Source organism: Bombus flavifrons, chromosome 4 (assembly GCF_040668555.2).
Source record: "Bombus flavifrons isolate JBK064 chromosome 4, iyBomFlav1_principal, whole genome shotgun sequence".
Lineage (NCBI taxonomy): Eukaryota > Metazoa > Arthropoda > Insecta > Hymenoptera > Apidae > Bombus > Bombus flavifrons.
The window spans coordinates 10,023,603-10,041,031 of NC_138445.1; the positions used below are offsets into that span (position 1 = coordinate 10,023,603).

Below are 17,429 nucleotides of genomic sequence, written 5' to 3' on the forward strand. Positions count from 1 at the left end.
CGTTTCTTGTCATAGCCCGTTGGAAGGATGGTGGAAGGGCGCTAACCGTCCCCACCACGCCTGCTTTGGAGCCCGGAGGAGCAACCGGGCAACCAAGCAACCGAGGCATGCGAGCATGCAACCAGACGAATACCTACCTACTCGTGAAGAAGAGTGTTCCTCTGTCGAACCGCTCGGCCGTGGATGCTACCGGGCTCCGCGGGATCGGCTCGATCGGTATTCGACGTTCTAGCTCGATGACATATATGGCGTAAAGTCAGAGAAGGAAAGAAGAGAGAGAGAGAGATTACGCAGTGTGTAACAGAAAGGAAAAAGGAGAAACAGAGAGAGGAGAAAGAAAGATCGGAGGAACGATAAGTTAATAGATAAAGGATCGGTTCGAAAACGCTGTCGAGTGGAATCGTCGAGCGTTTTCGGTGGACCGTCGGGAATGCAGCGGCGATAGTTCGAGGCTCGAACGCTTAATTGCTAATTGAAAATTCTTGGTGGCGCGGAGATACGCGGTGGACGGTCGTCTAAAATATACGGCGCATAAGTAGCGGTAATGAGTTGTAATTTTTGCGAAACGACCAGAGCTTGTGAGCGCGAGTCCACGATTCTTTCTGTATAACGCAGAAAGAGTATGCGACCGCCATTAAGCCGGCTGAATACGTTATCTGTAGTAATTGTAACAGTTTAATCGCGCGCGGTTGGATTTACTGTTAATGTTTCTGGCTATCGCGAACCACCGTACCCTTTCGTTTTCCTTCGTTTCCAATGAAAGCTTCCCTCTTAGGGTCCAGTCCTATCTCGACCTCCAGTTTTCGAGTTTCTTTTTTTTACAAAGTGGATATACATAGGTATGTACGTTGGTCAGAAAAATAGTCCGCTACATCGGCCGTGACCGTTCTCCACGAGAAGCCAAACGCTCGTTGCTCTCGCGCGCGTGCGCTCACGGGCGCCTGCCCGCGTCCTTACGAACCGTGAACTCACGGAGAGGAGAAATTACAGCCGTGGAATGGCAGAGAACGACGCCGACCGATAAATTCAGACCGCGTAAACGCGGGTATTAATCATTGGCCAGAGTTCTACTTATCTCGATCATTGTATAACTTAATTCTCGGTTCTCGCAAGGGAAGTTACGAGGAGTTATACATGCCCGGAATCAACGATGACTTTCTATAAATTTCGTTGCAGATAAAAGACGACTACCGCCATGGAGGATTTCCATAATTTTTTGGTCAGCCATTGTGCGATGCCACGGTAGAGGTATGCTTCGGGAATTTCGATCATTCGCAGCTGCGCGCACTTTCTTCGTCGGCAGATGTTTCTTCGCTGTCCCTCGATGACCGCAGTCGCGTGTCTATGTGTTTTTGTGTCACACTTTCCGCCCCCTTGTTTCGCCTACTATTTCTTTCGGACGTTGGGTGCTCTGCTACCCTGTGGTCTTTAGGCGTACAGGGTGACCGGTTCCGAACAGAGTTTTCCCGCTTGATACGAAGCTCGTTGGAACGCAAAGCGCATTCTAACCCTTCGTGGGTCAATTTAGTTCCTCGGTTTCCCGCGCGGGCCAATTTATGGAAGTTTGGGACAGATATATTGCCGATCATAAATTCGGGACCACTCCTTGGCGGACCGAAAAAGCGGGCAGTTTTATGGCTTTTTATGAGGCTCGAACGTTCTAAACAGCCCTATCAAAAAACGTGAAGTATCGCTTATTTCATTAGGATCGCTGATTTATTCTAATTGAAGCAATTAATTCGGTTTTGGAGGCGGTCTCATATTCGAAACGTTCTTTAACTTCCTAACAGCAAACTCACTGAATCTTTCGTCTTAGATTTACATTTTATTTCTCTACCTTTTGCCCTTCTTTTTCAATACAGCGCCTTCTTAGCTGCTAACTAGTTTAGTACGTTTGATACCGCATCCAAAAGAACAATTTCATTTTAACCAGTGAAATGATTTATTTCGATCATTCAAAAGGTATCTGAGCGGAATAAGTAAACCCCAAAAAGCACCATTTTGTGGTGCGCAAACTTAACAATCTCCAATAGTTAAAGAACAATGTTCGCAGCCATCATAACTTTTCTCTACTTTTTAAACTACATGGTTAATGAGCGTAACTTCCGAGCATCTCAAACGTCAATCTTATACTTTCAAGATTGACTTGTCATTTTACACAAAGGGAAAGCCACGAGTGGGCCGATCGTCCGGCAATAAGATAGCAGCGGCAATAAAAGCTCGCTCTCGTTACCGGTTAATTACGCATAAATAATTGACGGAGCAATAATAAAGTTTCGCGAGGCGAGCCGCGGCGAGTAATTTCGTCTGATTAATTTAAAATGCGGACGGTCCGGGAACGGGCTCATTATCGGCTCATCCGCTGATAAGCGTGCTTAACGATCGGGATGAGATGCGGTTGAAAAAAAATGTTCAACCCCGTTGCTCCGTTGGCCGGCTTTAACCAGAGACGAGGCGTGTCAACGGGGTCCCATGGTATTATTATGAGCGAAGTCTCCGGGGCCAGCTCGTAGCCCCCAGCGTGGAACAGAGACGGAGAAACGGTAGAAAAACGAGGATAAAGAAGGATCAGAGAGTCGACACGCCCCGCGACTCGTTCCCGAGTAGAAGCTGCGCTTGCAAAGAGTTGATTAAAGTCACCGGTCCTTTGCAACTTGTATTTTCGACCTCTCGAACCCTGTAGAGGCTGGATCCGATTCAATGTTCCGCGAAACTGCTTTGTAATCGATCGAGAGACGCTCGAGTCCTATGGTGTACGTTTTCTTCCGGTTGTGTGTCAGTGGACGGCGCGCGGATGGACAGTCAGGGATCCACCTTTTTCGTTCTCGTGTATAATAATATTTGCCCATAGCTGGGACGATGCTCCCTTAATAAATCGAATTATCGAACATTTATCTCGGTTCGTTAAAAGTCGATTTAGTCGCCGTGATGTCCGTCACAAACGAGTCGTCGCATACATACTTATATAAGAAACGACCGAACGTTGATACCAACTGTGATCCTTCTGCCGTTCCTGGATCCATCCGATGATCTATCCTTTCGCAGAGAAGAAAGATCTCCCTTGCTGTTCTAGCGGAATCGCTCGCAGCGGAACGTTTTCTTGGAATAACCTTCTTTGTTCCCGATGAACTTTGTGCAACTTTCTACCTTTCGTGCCTCGGTTAATGCTGTTCAAATATACCGGGGTTGTCTGTCTTTTTCTACTTGTTCGTTTTTTCCATCTCTCGTTACTCGAGAGAAAAATTCCGCCGTTACATCTGGTTTCTGTTCCTCCGGCTGTTGCCTCGGACTTTCCTTCGTAGTCAGCGAGCCGGTTGGTCGTAAGGGTCGTAATTAATACCGCCTCGACGATCGTTGCGACGTAGCCGGATTAACGTCGGCGTTTCTACTTGGTCGGCTATTCGAAAGTTCCTTTACAAAGGCTGCAAAATCATTTCTACGAGTTATTATGATGTTACCCGTAGCTGGCGCGCCAGCACCGGTTCCCCGGTTCCATCGCGACGATGTATATGCAAGAGGGATATGGCGGTGTAACCGACTGTACCTTGGTCGCATAATCAGCAAGCCTCGACGGCTACGCGACGGCGGGCAGCGCGCGGCGGATAGCGCACGTGTGAAATATGCATTCGCTCCGCGAGACAATGCGAGCCGGACACTAAATTCTCAATCGCGATAACTAAACTACGCGGCAACAGTCGCGTACACGCAATCGTACACGCGAATATAAAGTTCACGTGCCGATGTCGCTTGTAATTGAAGATACGATTCTTCGAGAGGGACTGCTCCGCTCGAATTCCGCTTTCGATTAAACGTCCTCCCTCGTCTCCGTGGCTTCGTAGCTGTCTTTCAAAAATCCCACGAAATCGTTTAGTATCTTTTTTCCTCCGAAGAATTATCCCTCCATGTTCTTTCCGAGCTTCTCCAACAAAGCCGAGGTAAAATTGTAAAAGGAAAACAAGAGAAGAGGAACAGAGAAGAAAGTAGAAAAGTGGAAGGAAACCGAGTCTCGCATGTCGCACGCGTTAAACCGTGATCCCCTTGGCGAAACACACGGAGCGTGTGTCCCGGGCCCTCTAATCGGTCTACTCCGTTTTACAAAAGACCGCACGAATCCTCCATTTGCTACGGCAAAAAGGGGCAACGGCTATCTCTCGGATGCATCGATGCAATTGTGGGGGGACGATTTCGACTAACGATGCCTTCCGCTCATTGGTCTTAATCTGAGCCACGAATCACAATCGGCCTCCTCTTCCTAACATGGCCTCGGCCACGACGGTGGAGCACCAGTCTTCTCTCGCGTGTGCCGTTGCCGGCAGATAGTGCAAACAGAAATTCCGTTATACTGCATAAAGCATCGGACCACTCTAGCCTTGGCACGGGGGAGGGAAGAAGGTTGGCAGGCATGCGAGCTGCATTCTCCCGGCTGCTTAACTCGTTGCTAGCGAGCGAGTTAGCGAGCTGCTAAACGAACGAGCGAACCAACGAAAGAAATGTTCGAAGAATAAGCGGCTACCTTCTTCCCTCATCCCTTCTTCCCTTCCCTTCTTCTTTCTCTCTTCTACCCGTATTTTATCGTCCCTAATTCATTGTTTCCTACGCCACGATCTTTTAGCTTTATGCTTCGCCATTATGGTTTATTCTCCGCGGCGAGTTCGCTTCCTCGGCACGACGGACCGCGGATATCCTTACGCGCTCGCTCGTTTTCTCCTTTCGCATCCCCTCGTTCGCGTCGTGTTTGTTAGTTTTTTCCGAACGGCGGACTTCTAACGCACAGCCTGTGCACGAGCTTTACGACTATCGCATCTCCTCTCTCGTCTCTCCCTTTTTCACGTTCTTCTTCTCTTCGTATTTTTATCGTCTAATCGGTTTCCTTTGTCAGATATATGCGTATTTGAAACTGTACGTCCGTCTATCCGTTGTTCCGCGTGAACGCTAACGGATTGTTATTTGGAATTGGAACGTTTGATCGAAATATTTGACCTATCTCGGATTTTTAGTCTCCCGTATACCTCAGACTCTTTCGTAGAGAGTTTAATATTCCAAATAGCGTTCCGCAGGCTGAATATCGGTGGTGCGGAACTTTTCTCTAAAAACAAGACCGGTTCCGCGAAAGAATCGACCGACTGAATGACAGTACGTAGGAGAACTGTAACCCGCGGATATTTCCGCAACTCGTAAACTTGTTCTCTCCAAACCTAATATTCGAAATGGATAGCAGCGACGAAAGTACCTAACCAATCAAATTCCACATATCGGAGGGATTCAGTCTTGATGCTCGTTCAGTTTATACCTCGATCAAAGGCGGCATTTGGCTTTGCAAAGAGCAGCGGTAACCGGTATACACCGCCGAGAGTCGAAAAATCACTGGTCACGTTTTTTCTGTTCGCCGGCAGCTTGAATATTCAACGAAATGTCCATCGCGCCCTTTGGCTTCGGCTCCACCCTCCAGTTCTAGCGCATGTTCTTAATCATGTTCCTCGTTGCATTGGTTTTTTACAGCTCGTATCGGCCTCTACTTCGATCGATCTGCTACACGATCTACCAACAACGCACGATCGATGTGTCTAAACCGACCAGCCCAGTGGTTTCAATTCGCTCTCATAATTCTCCGTGATTCTTTTTTTCGCGCACGGTAGTCGCAACAGGTTGCGCGATATCGCCGATTTTTCCACGCCCCGTGAAATTATAGCTCGGTGAGTCCCGGCCTAGCGATCCTTTCAACGTTGGAAGCTGAAACGATGCGCAGCACTGCTTCGTGATATGTTGTTAAGGGCTTGTTAATTACAAAAGTGGCCGAACAGGATCAGCGGACGGGCAGTAGCGAGGTAATGGCGGTGGGGATTCAACCGTGTTAGGTGTTCTGATAAAGAGAAAGAGCTATTTTCCATCCAGAGTAGCCCAACGTCAGCCGCAAATACTTAATACTTCGATAAGGGAAGTAATTGAACCGAGTAAATACGTTTCTAAGCATCCGACTAAAGATACACGACTCGATCACTCCAAGTCAAATTTATACGCGGCATTTGCAATTCATATTTTAGTAGTTGTGTCTCCGTGTCGCACGCGTATGCTAAGTGTCTCTGACGTTACTTTCGCGTGGAGGTCTCTCTTGCTTTGTAGTTGGACTGAGGTGTTTCGACGAATGAATTTAATCGGAAACCTGTTTCTCGAGTCTGGCAAAAATTTGTTAGGCTTACTTCTATTAAAGCAAAGGAATGCACGGCATTAAAGATTAGGTTGAATTCCTTTAACCCTCTACATACAACAACGCCATGTTACTTGAAAATTACGCATTTTTCAGAAATTATTTCGTTTCATCTTTGTATTGCCGCTTTATCGTCAAGCAGTTTAATCGTAACAGTGATTCTTAAATCTTCCATAAAACCAAGAGAAAAATTGTAACCAGTGAAACAGCAGAATCTCGATTATTCATGCTCTACATAGCATGACACACCTCTTAATACGAGAGAAGATTATTTTCTTCAATTTCTATTCTTGCGTCTGGACTTTTTCCTACAAGAAAGCATCCATGAATTTTCCATTAATCGGTGTTCTGATAATCAAGGTTCTATTGTGATCTTTTTCCCATGCACGAAGAAGAATCCTGTTATAGAAGGCTGATAATTTGTTTCAAGCATTGAATCTCCACGTTACCACATTTAAATCGTTCTGTACTTTATTCTACGCGATTAAATTCTCACAAGACAAATATCCAAGCAAATACTGAAACTTTCTCAGCCAATCTCGCGTACACACTGCTGGATTACCCAGACACTGTTTTCTTGGTCCGAGCGTGGCAATTATTACCGCGTAATGAGAATTCCGGAGGGCATTAAGTAAAACCGCAACGCAAGGGTGTGCGAGATCGTTTCGCGTCTTCCATAATTCGCGTAATCGCGTTTGCCGCGCCGTGACACATATTCGCGTTACTCATAACATCGTGGCAGCTTTGCGTCATATCTGTTGCGCATCGGTGGAATTGCCGGCCGATTCTCGCGCCTTGATTACACGCAGATTACGCGCAATCATAGACAGCGATAGCTCTACTACCCGACACGGTTACATATCAATGCGAATTGCATTCCGCGCGGCTGAAATCTCGCCGACCGACATCGAGTCCCTGGCATTTCGGCCGATCTATCGATTCCTTCCATGTTCGTTCTATTAAATTGTTCTCCTGATCTTTCAGCTGATAGCTGCGGGTAAAAATTTCGAAACAATCCACCTACATACTGTTACGCTTGTTACACGTTGCTTTTGTCCGCTGTAATATAGAAAATTTATTTTGACGCTTGTACAGGCAACCAAAACGTCCACGGTTGATAGGCAACTGGGCGCCTCGCGCGTTCTATCAAATAGATTTATTTTTATATATTCCTGAAATTGTTAGTTACTCTTCTTATAACCAAGTACAGTTTTTAATAATTTTATTTTAAAATATTTATTCATGCACGTTGTTCTCGATTATAAATATGTTATAAAGATGTCTTCTTTTCTGGTGTTGAGGGAATCGAAATTTCATTTCTTAAAAAAACCGTAAGAACGAGTGGAGAAACTGTCACAATTGCCTAAAACTGTATTTCAGTTGTCCAACAAATGTACAAATATATTTGAAGGTTCGATACTAAAAATCTTGTGCTGAAATTTGTATTTTGAAGACGCGAATCAACGCAGTCTTGAACGTGGAAAATGTAAAAGTATCCAGCATAAAAAATTGCCAAGGAAATTTATATCCGCAATTAATCATTGGAACTTAACCCGATTGCCTGCACGAAGGTTAATTCTAACTACGTTAATTCAATGTTGATACATCATTGCCAATTCATCGATACTAAACCGTGGCTAACTCGAAAAGAAAACTTCCTAGGAGTTCGTTTAATTTAATTACGAGGATCGATCGAGAACATACAAGTTTCTACTTTATGTAAATGTTCAGGGTGGCGTACGCGAACTAAATTTTCCGGTCAGTGATATTTCTTCGACCGAATCGAATGGCGATGGTCATGGATACTAAGATCCCAAAATACGAAGTAGTATAAGGTCAGAGGGACTTTACATATTAACGAAGATAAATTTACCGTGAAAATGTTCAGAATGTCTCTTTCAATTGCCTATTATTGTTCGTATCGTTGAACTCGGGTATTACGGTGAGAAATCAATTATGTCATTGAGAAGCGGTGTCTCTCTTACTTCTATTCATTTCCCATTCGCCTTTGTAATGAGAACGATCAAAGACTCCGGAACGAGGAACGCCGTCCGTATGGTCTTTTACCAAACTGTCTGATTTCTATTACAATGAGGCGGCCATTACTTATTCCGTTGATGTAACGGTAACGAAACGTGATGACAGTGTAAACAGACGTGACTCGATTAGCATAAGGTATTGTTTCGTAGTGAAATTTTCTCTTTCTTCTCGAAAACCGGAAGTTTGCGTACGTTTACGGCTTTGTTCGACCGCGGCGAGAGCAAATATTCAATGATTGTCATTTAAGAGGTGCGTTTAAAATATGAATTCGTCGAACGAAACGCCGTCGATCGCAGGGAAACGGGACTGCAAGAATAACACAGAAAATAAGAAGGTGTTAAAAACATAAAAATAGAGCATTTTATTGTTTTCAGTCACAGGTTTTTATTCTAATGTTATCTTTCACGTCGTCGAGAGTAGTTTGCAAGTGGACAGAAAAGAAGAATAAAACACAGAGGAGTCGCTTGCGAGGAAAGCTGAAGGAGATTGTTTCACGTTTGTACATTGTGTTTGAATTATTTATAGCGGATTTTGCTTTAGTTTTCTTGCGTGACGCGCATCTTTTTGAATCCGACCGTCGCAGGCTTTCAGTGAAAAACATCGACCTTTCATCTACGGAATTTAATATACCTCGCTCTTGGAGCCTAGTCGAATGACGTTCGAGTACGGATAACATCTATAAAGGAATAAAAGAAAAAAAAAAAAAATAAAACAAGGCGGACCGTCGAATTCAAACAGAGACCTCGCGTGGCACGCGATTTTCTTCGATTCGAACGACGTACGCAAGAAACCACGCGACGCCTCCCGTTCAACGTTTCCGGACGAAATAAATAAGATATGTATAGAGTTTGCACGCATTAATACTTTACAAAAGATAGAAGATACAAAAAAGAAATCGCCCACGCGTCAGCGTTTATCGCCGTAACGCGCGAAGCTATCTCGTAGCTGGGAATGAAGTTTGCCGTTCTAAGTACAATTAAATACACATTGGATTAACGCTACGATTAGAGGAGGAAGTGGTATCACTGTGTCAGCTCGGCGAGGTGAACGTGCCCTGGTTGGAAACTCGAACGACACAGAGCGACTCGAAACTCGTCGATCGCCGATTTACGATCGCTTGCGCGAGATCTTATTCGAGGATTTTCAACTTGAAATCGTTTTCGAATCGTTCACGATCGACAATTTACGGGCACGAAATGATTACACGTCGATGATTTATTTCTTTTTCTCGCGATCGTTCGAATCATCCATTCGATCCCACGAATCGAAGTTGAAGCGTATCGTTCGACAACGACCGAGATGTATTCCACAGATTCTCGCATTTCGATTATCCTTCGTACGATATGACGCGCGCAGGCTCTTAGCAAAGGTAAATCCACATGGCACGCCGTGAGCATAGCTCCATGTGCCGCGGTGTGTATCCCGGAGAGTACACACGCTGACGGTACGCGAGAGTATCCCTCGTCCGACGAGATCTTTCACGCACTGTTAACCCTAAATTAACCGTGAGCTTGATCAATCGGGGAACAGTCTTGATAGACGTAGAAGACGGGAACGTATTTACAACGACTTTAGGCTATCTAGCAAACTCACTGACTTCGCTGCAATGTACAGACACTGGGACGCTAAGTCTCGTATATCCCCGTAATCACGAGGGAAGCACCTTAAATATTATAATCACACACTCTCTCTCTTTCCCTCTTCCTCTTCCTCCTTCTCTTTTTTCTTATTCTCCGTTTCTTCACCATTTTCTTTTCTCTCTATTTACAACAGCACACACTCTCTGATCCCACATCGGCGCACTTCGTTCCTTTTCTTCGTTTATAATTACGTTTCTCATTCTTTTTTTTAACATTTATACAGATAGACATTCACGAAGTATTTACACTCTATACGCACATCCTATATGCCACTGTATTGCACCGTAGGTAAACGCACTGTGGCGAAGTCGCGCACCGATATATCTCAACTTCCTTCTCCCTTTTCTTCGCTCGCGTCCCGTTTGAATTCGTGGCGACGCCCACTCCCACAGTCCACCGGAAGAATAACGCATACGAACGCGGCTATCCACGCATATACACATTCACACGAACGCACGAACACTAGAGAACGAAACCACAGAGAGCTCATATGTGCACAGAGACGGTACGCGATCCGTTCGATGTCCTGTTGTTGTGCTGCCGTCGGACCGGCGGCGGCTGCCTCGTCCTCTGCGTGGTCCTCTGATTGTTCGGTACGTCCGGCAACGCGAACCGAAGTTTCTCCCAGAACAGCTTGTCGCCCCACTGCAAGTACGTGTTCGTCTTCAGGTATAGCCTAATGTCTGGGTCGAGATCTCGCTGATGAACATCGCCCACTAGCACCAGGATCAGTCGGCGTCTTCGATCACGCAACACCTGATGGTGCGCCGATTTGAAATCGAACCGACACCACTCGGACTTGATGAAGTTTTCGGACAGGACCATTATGGTTCTTCTCGAGGATTCCACCGCTTGGACTATGGTGTCTGCTATGAAACTTCCGACAGGAAAGTCCCGGTAGTGCAGACACAATTTATAGGAAGGATTCCCCATCTCTAAGACAGGCGCCAATTCCTCGGCAACGAACGCCTCGTCTTTAGAACTGTAACTGACGAAAGCGTCGAACAGTTTGTCTCGATCGTCTCGATCCACTTCGTGGTTTCGATAGAATATCCTCACACCGAATCTCGAGTGGAACCATACGCGAAGTTCTTGACGGAACACGAATCCCAACATACAGAGGAGGACTACCAATAGAGAGCCAACTAACGTAGCAACCAAAAGTGGAAGATAGTCCTGTAGCACTTGTTTCTCGATGATGGTCTTGGTATAGTTGCGGTGCACGTCGTTGTCGATGCTACTAGCCCCCGTACACACGCTATCGTTGCTTCTCTCGCGATCGTTGTTCGCCACGGAGAATCCGAACTCGTTGTCCGCGAACACTTCGTTACCGAACGCCTCGAACTCCGTCACGTTGTACACGCAGCGCAACGCGGACGCGTCCGTCACGCGAACGTTCGGCTCGCGGATCCACTCGCGGTAACTTTGAAGATAGTCACACTCACAGGACCATGGATTTCCAGACAAACTGATTTCGATAGAACCAGGTAACGTCCACACGGCTAGAGTCGTCAGCCGATTGCTCTCCAATCGAAGAATGCGCAACGATCGAAGAGAAGAGAAGGTGTCGTTGCCTATCGATACGATTCGATTGCGATGCAAGTAGAGAAGTTTCAGATCGTCCAGTCCTTCGAACTCGTGTCCCTTCAGCTCTCGAATCTTGTTGTCTTGCAGGTGAAGGTCCTCCAAGTCTCTGAGACCGTTGAACGATCGATTTTGCACAATCTCGATGTTGGAGGAATTGAGAAACAGCACTTTGAGCTTTTTACGACCGATAAAAGCGTGACTGGACACCCCGCGCAGGTCGTTTCCGTCCAAATAGAGCCGCGTCGCGTCCATCGGTATCTGTTCGGGTAACTTGCTCACGTGCCCGCCATTCGAACAGTCCACTACGTTCGCAGACCACGATTGATCGTGGTAACACGTGCAGTTCAAAGGGCACGTCATCTCGCAGTCGCAGGCGTCGAAGTCGCAACAGTGGCACAGGGCGAAGCAGTGGGTGTCGTATTTGCAGAGAAACTGCGAGTGAGATGCCTCGACCAAAGGTACGAATGCGTGCTCTCGATCGTACAGAAGTTTGCAGTAAATACTCTCCAGATCCATGACTCGCGGTTGCACTCGAGTCTGGTTCTGTCTGTTGACGCGTTGCAACCACTCCATGGTACAGTCGCACAGGTACTGGTTGTCGCCGATGTAAAATTCTGGCAGCGGTTTTTCCGGTGGCACGGCGCTGATACGCAACGCGTACGGCTCCAAGTTACGTATCTGGTTTCCTTTTAACTCGACCGTCGTCAGGTTGGGCTTCTTGAAAAACGAATAACTCTGCACCTTGGAGATCTGGTTGTCGTTGAGGTAGAGCCTCTCCACGCTCATTGGTATCGCGTTTCCGGTGATCTCGGTGAGCTTGTTCTCGCTCGCGTCGAAGATGCTCAGCTGTAACTGGCTCTCGATCTCGAAGTAGTTGCCCAGCTCTCGTATCTCGTTCGAGTGGATGTCGAGCCATTGCAATCCGGTTGGTATCATCGCGTAGTCGAACCATCTGAGTTTATTGTCGCTGACGTTGAGCCAAACGAGATTCGGCAGATTGGTGAAAAGGCCGGCGATGTCTGTCAGTTGATTACCGTCCAAACGGATCGCTTGGAGGTTGAGATTCTCGTCGAAAGTGCCGGGTTCGATGTACTGTATACGATTCATCGCGAGATTTAATATCTTGAGCTCCTTGATACGATCGAAAACACCCTTGGTGAGATTCCCAATATGATTTTCGGTTAATCGAAGCCCGTAAAGCTGGGCCACGTGGTCGAACGTGCCGGTCGGTATCTCCGAAATGAGATTCTCGCCGAGGTCGAGGGTTCGCAGAAGGGGAGTGGCTTTCAGCGCGTCCGGAACGGACTTAAGCTGGTTACGGTTTAGGTGAAACTCTTGCAGGGACGAGGCGTTTCTCAGGGAGCTGGGGTGGATCGTGTGCAGCCTGTTGTTGTCCAAGGAAAGCAGATTCAGCACGTAAAGACCACTGAGCGTGGTCGCGTCGATAACAGTTAGTAAATTATAGCTGAGCAACAGGGTGTGAAGATTATAGAGCGCGGAGAACGTGTTCTCCGGTAGAGTTTCCAGGAGATTCTCCTGTAACCGGAGAATCTGTAAGCTGTACAGGTCGCGAAACACGGTCGGATCTAGTCGAGCGATACGATTGTTAGATAGATCAAGCACCACTAAACGTACCAAACCACTGAAAGTAGCCGCGTTCACCCACTCTGCGGTCAACTCGTTATGAGAAAGATCGAGCACCAACAACTGCGTCAGTTCACTGAACAAACCGGGCGGTAACACGTTCAACGTGTTATTCCTCAAGTGAATCTCCTGGATGTTCCTCGCGTCGCTGAAGAGTTCGGGTGGCAAGCTAGCGAGCCGATTGTCCGCGAGCCTCAAGATGGCTAACGAGGAGAAGCCTTCGAACGCGCGGTCCGCCATGAAACTGATGGCGTTGCATCGGAGGTCGAGACTGTGCAGCCGCGTTAAACCGGAGAACGCGGCGGTCGGCAGTGATTCGATGCTGTTGTTACTTAAATCCAATTCCTTCAAGTTCGACAAACACCTGGATGCTCCGTTGAACCGAAAACTCGTCACCTCGCGCAATCGATTTCTCGTCAAGTTTAAAATTTCCAAATTGACCAGGGGACACAGCGCACCCTCCGGTATGCTCCACATGTTATTCTCGCCGAGATCCAATTTCTCCAATTGCCTCAACTCGTCCGTGAACGCTCCGGCCGACACGTCCAGTGCCATCGCCGACCAGTCGGTGTTGTGCGTCCTTACGGTCAAATTACGCAACTCCTTCAACCCTTTGAACGCGTCGTCCGACAGGTTACCGATCTTGCAATACTCGATTACCAGCTCGCGCAGCTCGACCAACGGCCTGAAGCTGCCGGCGCTCAGCGAGCTTTGGTAGAACAACGCGTCGCTGCATTCCAGCCGCAGACGGACCGTATGTTGTGGTTGTATCACGCTGAAGTTGGTGTTCTCCAGCTCGCTGTTGATCGTTCTCAGGCGACAGACCAACGAGACGTCATCCTCGGTGTCACCGGTCGCGACCCACTTGCACTCATCCGGCGCTTTGTACCGGAGCGCTTTGCTGAGAGACGCGCCGAGGACACCGAATATCGTGCCCAGTAATATGGCGAAGAACGCAGGACTGCCCCGCATCTTTCCGCCCGTTCTCTTAATCTTCCATCAAATCTCTCTCGAGAGAAAAAGCGAGAGAGCTCACAGAGAGTGTCCCCACGGCGACCTCCTCTATCTGTCGCGAAACCGGCCGCGATCCATTTAAGTCACGGACCCACCGATCTCTACCTCACATCACCCATGTCACTCCTGGTGTTTCGCCTTTCTTCTGGGACCTCGCATAATAAAGGACGCTGCTAGACTTGCCGCGTTTACCTTTCGCGAGCTAAGATTTCTCCTAGATATTTATATTTTTACGTTCGCCTTACGGTGTACGATAAGCTTTATAATCCTGGAGATTTCATCCTAGAGTACCACGAGAGGCGTATTTATCCTGAATCGTTGGTTGATGTCGGTACACTGTGCGAAACGTGACGCGCGTGAGTTCACCGACCTCCCGAGATTATCGATACTATATACTCGTCGAACCAGAGGATAAAAATCGTTGAGCGACGAACGAAAAGTCACGGATGTTTCATACACGGTGTATACGGCTCCGGTAAGACCCACGGTTCTCCGAGGACTGGTTGGCAAGTTGTAAGGCCCGAAGTGGCACCGCTACCCTTGCCCCTCCGCCTACCCTTGCCTGTTTCTCTTCGCCTCCCTTCCCCTCTCAGCTGTCCTTCCTTCCCCCACCTTTACACCTTCTCTCCTCGTCGTCGTCGTCGTCGTCCGTAGCCGGGGCCCGACGTTCTGGCAAGCCTATAAAAACAAGACAGGTACACTCTCTGGGCCCTTACAGTGGCTCCTCAGCATCTGCAGCCTCCATCCACCACGTCCACTTCGTTTCCTCGTCCCACTCTGTGGGATTCTGTTAGCTCGAACCTCGTTCCACGCGCGTTTCGTATTCTCCTCGTTCCCCTCCTCGTCCCGGTGTTCCCCATGGCTCCTGCCTCCTTCTCTCGCTCTTCCTTTCGTCTTTTTCTCGCTATCGTTGTGCCGGCCGTATTGCCGAGTTCGATTCGTCCGTGAAACCTTGCCTCACCGTCATCTGTTCTCACATCGTTTCTACGATTCTGTCACGACGAATGAAACCTCGAAAAAGAATGTTTGCTCAATGCCTTTGTGCGAATCCCGTTCCCATTCGCATTCCAGTTGTCGCGAGTCCACACGGCTAGTATTTTGCAACTAGTCTCCCTTTTCCCTCTTCTCCTTTTCTCTTTTGCGCCAGCTTTCGCGCGCGCCTCTTTCTCTACCTGTCGATTTATAATCTACGCGAGTGGCTGCTGTCTGTGTATCGAATGTGTGTTACACGCTGGGATACATTGTTCTTTCGTCCGGATCACGCAGGATTTTCGCGCAATTGAAAATTCCCTGCCTGTCCAGTATAAGCGAGAGTTAGTCGTGGATACTAATCTCGAGAAGAAGCTACGCGTGAATTGCAGACGCGCGCGCGTATTTTTATTAGTATCCCTCGAAGCGTGGGGGAACTTCGTCCCAGGGGATCTCGTAAAATCTTCGATGATCGTCCAAGTAACGAGAAATAATGGAACTATAGAGAAAAGAACATCGTCCACGTGGTATATAAGAAAAGAAGGATGAAGAAAAGAAAAACAAAGAGACAAAAAGATGTGGAAGGGTTGAGAAGCGTGTGTTACGTTGAATGGGGTGCGTGTGGCTCTTTTGGTAAAAGTAACAAGTGAAATACTTTCCTTTCATGGGGCGTTTTCCGCTTCGTCATTATTAGCTTTATGGTCTGTTTGGGATTCGCGCATTCCCGGGTCCCCATTGAGTGTAAAACGATCGGCCGCATTGTGTCAGGAATCGTGTGTTAGGGACACGTCAAGTGGTTGCCCACAGAGGAAGAGAGCGAGAGAGCGAGAGAGAGAGAAAGAGAGAGAGAAGTGCGCCTCCTTTCAGAAAACAGTGCTCGGTAGCTTCCATCTCCCGTCGTTGAAAAGTGATTTGTTACCTTTACCTGGGCCAAAGTAGGGGCCCAGCATTGGCAGGCTTCCCTCTCGAATACGTCGTCGTTCCACTGGTTGATTTACTCATCGAAATTCAAATAAGAGGATACATCATTTTCATTGGCCCAATAAAAGTATCATTAGTAAAATGAATGCTGGTTGTCCGCTCTCGATTCGTTCCAGTTCCAGCCTACAGTGTATCCTTTGCTCCGTTTTATTTCGAACCTCTGGGAAAGGGTTTATCGAAGCTCTTGCAAAAGCTTCGTCAAGTACGACATCAAGTACTTTCAGGTATTCCACGGGGGAAAACGAGAGTCGAACAGGACTCGTAATTGCGGGGTGGCTACAACGAAATAACGGATAGTGCTCACTGTCATTAATAGCAGCGGGGGAAAATAAATCGTACTGTGGAAGTGAATCTCGCAGTCGGTATATTTTATCGTCCGGTTTCATTGATCCTTATTACAAGATCTTTACCAAGGCCGCGGGCTTAAATCGGTATAATATTTCACCTTTCCGCAGCGGTCGTCTCTCCTGCCGCGGTAATATCGTCGATGGCCTGCGTTTTAGTCATCGGGTATCCGATGTTTCGCGAATTAATCGCGTATCACACGTCTCACCGGCGAAAGTGTGACGAATATTTTGGCGCCTCTCTTTTTCTCCCCGTCGTGTCGCCTCTCATTTACACGGAAGTCCCGGTGTTTTTCTAGGAAAAAGTCGCACCTTTCCGCGTAGACGACAATCTGCGTCTACCTGCGACGTAGAAGACGAAGGCCGTGCGAATACCAAAAACAAAGGAAAAGATAGTCAAATCATCGTTCTAAAATTCCTGAAAGGAAAAGAATGTGGCTCCCTCAAGTGCGCTTAATTGCACCGTAAAATCAAATAATCGCCTTCCCAACTGCGGATGTTACACGGTACGAAAGAGATGTTCGCAAAAATTACAGTCCGGGTGCCGATAATTCTTTGGAATCGTTTAGGGTAGTGGGCATTGCGCAATCCTTCGCGAGTCGGAGCCACGAAAAGAATGGATTCCCATGATTTCTCCGGGAACCGGCGATCCAACGCCACTTTTTTCCTCCCGGCTGTCGGGTTTGATTAGCGAAGCGATGTGAATGAGCCTTAAGAAGGAGGATGCCCCGATGGCTGCGCCGCTGAAAGGTGGCTAGCTGGCGGCTGGGATCGGCGAAAGCGGTCAGTGATCGCTGGGGCCTCATGCTCGTCTCCCACTCTCTTTTCCCCTCTCTGACTGCCCTTCCCTCATCCCTCCCTTTCGTCCTTTCGTTCCCCTCTATCCGAGGACCCTGCATTCCCCTCCTACCTTCGGCTCGAACGCCCCACCAGCCCGCCCCTGGGCCTAGTCTCCTTTCAACGGTGCAGGTGACGGGGCATTCTTTTAAATCTAATCAACTACCG

At 47.7% G+C, this 17,429-nt stretch overlaps 2 protein-coding genes across 2 annotated transcripts in view; one reads left to right on the forward strand and one right to left on the reverse strand.

Moving 5' to 3' along the window:
• Positions 1-17,429, forward strand: part of Su(var)3-3 (lysine-specific histone demethylase Su(var)3-3) — a 101,002-nt gene that overhangs the window by 33,654 nt on the left and 49,919 nt on the right. The gene's annotated exons all lie outside the window — the stretch shown is intronic.
• Tollo (Toll-like receptor Tollo) lies at positions 8,629-14,610 on the reverse strand. Its single transcript, XM_069111818.1, has one exon. It carries the CDS (start codon positions 14,086-14,088, stop codon positions 10,372-10,374), a length of 3,717 nt encoding a protein of 1,238 aa, XP_068967919.1. The 5' UTR covers positions 14,089-14,610; the 3' UTR covers positions 8,629-10,371.